The 5,072-nt window shown below is 42.4% G+C and overlaps 1 protein-coding gene across 1 annotated transcript; it reads right to left on the bottom strand.

Annotated features, from left to right (window-relative positions):
• Nucleotides 1-3,548: 3,548 nt before the first annotated feature.
• LOC125345152 (vomeronasal type-1 receptor 1-like) lies at nt 3,549-4,475 on the bottom strand. Its single transcript, XM_048337382.1, has one exon. The coding sequence runs from the start codon at nt 4,473-4,475 to the stop codon at nt 3,549-3,551; it is 927 nt and encodes a 308-aa protein (XP_048193339.1).
• Between the last annotated feature and the right edge of the window lie 597 nt (nt 4,476-5,072).

Genomic DNA, 5,072 nt, shown 5'->3' on the forward strand with positions numbered 1-5,072 from the left:
CCTAAACACTTGGGGAATCTAGTGCTGATCTTCAACCAAGAATTCCTACTGCAAAGCTTTATGACTTGGAAGCCACTCAGAAGACAAGTGGTGTTAGGCAAAACCCATCTGGCTACTCTGAAGAAATACAAAACAACTTTACACGTGGAATCATTCTGGAAGTACTTCCATCCAAAACCTGCCATTGTCTGAGGAATCCCTCTGCATGAAATACCCAGTCGCTGGCAAGGAGAAGACCGTTGAGAATGGTGTGTGTGGGCTTCACTTTCTGTCCAGGGAGCAGGAAGTAGCTGTAAAAACAAAGGAGACAGGGGCTGGGAATGTGGCTTAGTGGTAGAGTGCTTGCCTAGCATGCATGAAGCCCTGGGTCTGATTCCTTAGCACCACATGAACAGAAAAAGCCAGAAAGGGGGTTATGGCTAAAGGGGTAGAGTGGGAGCCTTGAGCAAAAAGAAGCCAGTGACAGGGCTAAGACCTTGAGTCCCAAGCCTCAGGACTAGCAAAAAAAAAAAGGTGACAGATGTTCCCCAGGATCCCTGCTACAGTCTGAGTGAAGAAGGCAACCCCCATTCCATGTCAGGTTGGCTCACCACTTCCATATCTAGGAGACAGTTGATTTTATTGTGAGACCAAAAATAGCGTGAAAACATTATGAACATGATAGCTTCTGAGTGTTGGTGATTCACACCTGTAATCCTAGCTACTCAGGAGACTGAGAACTAAGGAATGTGATTCCAGATATCAGGATTCATGTTGGAAGCCAGTCCAGGCAGGAAAAAACCCCATGAGACTCTTCTCTCCAATTAACCACTGAAAAACCGGAAGTGGTGCTGTGGCTCAAAGTGGTAGAGAGCTAGCCTTGTGCAACAGAACTCACACTTCACCCAGGACTTAGTTGAAGCCCCATGACCAACAAAGAAAGAAAGTGCTAGGCCAGCCAGGCACCAGCTGGGATGTAGCTCAGTGGCAAAGTGCTTGCCTAGCAAGTGCAACATCGGAGATAGGTTTGCCAGTACCACAAGCAAAAAATAAAAAAAAGGACAAAAAATACAGTTAAAAATATGGAGATGCTCTATATCATTTCAGCAGAGAATGCTCTACCCTGAGCACACAAAGCTGTGTGGTTTCCAGGATATGAAGATACGTGGAGCTGATCCACCACTGCTAACCAAGAGAGGAGTAAGGCCTGAGACCCTCACCGAACATTTTTCATAAAAATACAAGTCATGAGCTACATTCTAACTGCCCACAGCATAAATATTTTACAGACAAGTTATTTCTGCATTTTCTTGTAGGAGTTACATTTAATACTTTCACTTACCTGAAAAAAAATAGCTGCTGACAGAGTAGGAGTTTGCTGTCAGGACAAGAGGCACAAAGTCAGTAGTAACAGCTTGTATGCTCAGCCACTGAGCCCCAACCTAAAGGCTCAGGATTGCATGATCTCATCTCCTTTGTGGACGTGATCATCATGTCACCTGCAAGTGCAGTGACAGTGTGTGCATGGGGAACAGAGTTTCCCTGTGACAAGCACTGGTGAATTGTGTATACTCATGAGCACCACTAAACTTTCACGATGATTTCCAACAGATGAAACCACATGGTAAAGAAAGTCCAGGGAATATGTGGAAACTTTTGAAGATGATCTCATAAGAAGTAAGTAGAAGAAAATGAAATCCATGTATAAGATCATGAAACTGAGCCATATGGCTTTGGTGAATAGTGAGGGTTTTTTATTTCTTTTGTCTCTGAGATTCGTTCCTTAGCAAAGCATTATGTTAAAAAGCAAAGGGGGGCTGAAGGGGCACCTGTGGCTCTTGCCTGTAATCTTAGCTTCTCAGCAGGCTGAGATCTGAGAATCCCACTTCAAAGTCATCCCTGGTAGGAAAGTCTATGAGACTGTTATCTGCAAGAGATTACTCAGAAAAGGCCAAAAGTGGTATTGTGTGGCAGAAAGTTCTAGAGCACTAGCATTGAGCCAAAGTAGCTCAGGGACAGCACTCAGACCCTGAGTTCAAGCCAAAGACCAGAAAACTAATAATAGTAACTTGACTCAAAAAAAAAAAAACCAGGAAATCTGTATATCTCCCAGAAGAGAGACTGCATCTCTAGTCAAAAGGAATCCAATACAGAAAAGCCCACACACATTCACAAACACAGAGTTGTTTACCTACATTTGAATCACCACAATGAAATGGTATATATTTTAGTAACATTATAGTAATTTAATATAACTAAAACATGTGAAAAAATTGTCAAATACATATGATGTTTTATTTGAACATCAACTAAATCATATATTGGTAGACCTGTTGGTATTGTGCATGAGGTAAGAACTCATACTGAATCTCTCATACTTTTAGGACAAAGATGGATTTCTAGACTGGTCCCTATTATATTTATGAGCCAGCAGTTACACACGCTTTCTGCTTGACCGGCCATTATGTCTCCTGGTCCATGTCAATCAAGCATGGTAGATTTCTTCAGACTCTGAAATCCACATTGTAGATTTTTCTAGACTAATCTTCTTTACCTTAAGATACTGAGAATAAGTATGTTTAAAGATAATATATTTTCAGGTACCTATCTGAAAGGCCAACAAGTGATATACTTTTCTGTGCTAAATATTGAAGTTTATTTCTAAGTTTAATATTTTCACTCATTACATTTGCTCAACACAACTCATTAGGTAATGAAGAAAATTAAGCATAATTCCTGTAAAATAGGGTAAAAAGATTCATTTTCTGTTACCTCTGTTACTGATAATTAGACAGCAATTGTACCTTTCCTTATTCCTTTTTTAGTGAACTAACAGTGAAAGATAATTAGGCCGCAATAATTACATTGAAACTTTTTTAACTTTATTTTATTTGAAGTCCAGGGTCTTGTGTAGGCAAGTACTTCAATGCTGAAGTACTCCTGTGGCCTCTTTTTGTCAGTTTCACACAGATTCCTCCAGAATACCTTTTATTATATAATCATTTCATAATTTTAAAAATAAAGATGTATGCCAGGGACCGGTTTCTCACACATGTAATTCTCCCTACACAGAAGGCTGACATGTAAGAATTTCAGTTGGAAGCCAGCCTGAAAAGAAAGTCCCTGACAGTCCTATCTGCAATAAACTACTGCAAAAGCACCAGAAGTGGTGCTGTGTCTCAAAACAGTAGAGCAGTCGCCATGAGCCATAGAGCTCAGGGACAATCTCCAGGCCCTGAATTCAAGTCCCACATCTCATAATAATCCTCATCATTATCATAATTATAATTTAAACAAAAGACTAATGTAGGATAAATGCAGTGACCCAAACCTGTAAGGTAGAATCAGGAGGATGCAGCTTCCAGGCCAGCCCACGTAAACAGTTTATGAGAGTGCTGGCTGACCTGGGAAAAATACAAGGCTATAGATCAAAAATAAGTACAGTAAAAAGAACTAGGGCCTGTGTCTAGTAGTAAAGCACCTGCCCTAGTAAGTGCAGAGCATAGTATAAATCCTAAGGCAAAAATAAAACTAGGATCCAATTGTAAAATCTGATGCAATGTATTCCTTTAACCAAATTGTGAAAATGTTTTTTGAGTGCAGGAATGAAAAACCTGAGTGACACGGGAATCACGGCTGATGAGCACAAAGGGGCTCAGTACAGAGAAACCTGTACCCAGGAACACAGAAGAGTCCACCAGCCACAGGTCAGGCTTCCTACCTAAACCAACAAAAAGATTGCAAATGGAAGAGAGGCCATAGAAGGAGACGAACATGCTCACCAGGGTCAGGATGGTGCGCGTGGCCCTGGCCTCGTGGTCAGGTCTTCGGGAGGGAATGCGGCTATGGATGTGTTGGACCCTCTCCTTGTGTCTGTGCAGGACAAGCACCATGGAGCCACTGGCCCAGATCATGAAAACCAAGCATATAACATCAGTGGAAAACAATAAGACTACAGTTAATAAAGGGTCAAAGGATTGCAGTTGGCCTGTGGAGCAGAATCTATAACGCATAGGCAGAGTTAGGTTTTGGTTATGTCTTGGTCCAGTCACTCTCACAGGCACAGAAACATTTACCAGAAACTGCAGGATCCACAAAAGAGAACAACAGAAGCCAAAGCATTTGGGGAGTCTAGTGCTGATCGTCAACCAAGAATTTCGACTACAAAGCTTTATCACCTGGAAGCCACTCAGAAGACAGGTGATGTTAAGAGAAACCCCTCTGGCTACTCTGTGGAAATATGGAACAATTTTACATCCGGTATCATCCAGGAAGTGCTTCCATCCAAAACCTGCCAGCATGCGATGGATCCCCATGGATAAAACAACCAAGTTGTTGGCCAAGACCAGGTGGTTGAGGATGGGGTCTGTAGGCCTCACCTTCTGTCCAGTGAGCAGGGTGTAGCTATAAAAACAAAGGAGAAAGGAGTTCCCCAGGACACCTGCTGCAGTCTGAGTGAGGAAGACAATCCCCATTGCCATGTCAGCCTGTGTCATCACTCTCATATCTAGGAAACAATTGGTTTTATAGTGAGAAAAAAAATAGCATGACAAAGAAAATGAGTATAAACATGCTAGTGAAGCCAGGAGCCTGAGGATCTCAGTTTGCAGCCAGCCAGGGCAGACATGTTCCTGTCAGACTCTCATCTCCAATTAATCACTCAAAAACAGGACACTGTGGCTCAAGTGGCAGAGGACTAGTCTTGAACACAAACACGCTCCGGCAAAGCACCTAGGCCTGAGTTCAAGCCCAACAACCAACAACAGCAAGAAAAGAATTACCTGAAATGGTATGTGATTTAATAGCATGATTAGTGATCCATACAAATACTTGACAGAATGGTGAGACATCAACCAACATCTTGCCTATAAGGAAAATTGCTGGGTTTTTTTCAGTAGTTGGGCCTCCACACTGTCCCTGAGCTCTTCAGCTCAAGGCTAGGGCTGTCCCACATTGAGCCACAGCTCCACTTCTAGTTTTTCTGGTAGTGAACTGCAGATAAGAGTCTCATGGACTTTCCTGCCAGGCTAGTTCAAACCAGGATCCTCAGAACTCAGCCTCCTGAGTAGTTATAATTACAGGCCACCCTGAGC

Source organism: Perognathus longimembris, unplaced genomic scaffold, assembly GCF_023159225.1.
Source record: "Perognathus longimembris pacificus isolate PPM17 unplaced genomic scaffold, ASM2315922v1 HiC_scaffold_5346, whole genome shotgun sequence".
NCBI classification, from domain to species: Eukaryota; Metazoa; Chordata; class Mammalia; order Rodentia; family Heteromyidae; genus Perognathus; species Perognathus longimembris.

What these genes read in the sequence shown, in the direction of transcription:
- LOC125345152 (XM_048337382.1), bottom strand. Translation starts at nt 4,475, where the DNA reads ATGACACAGGCTGACATGGCAATGGGGATTGTCTTCCTCACTCAGACT.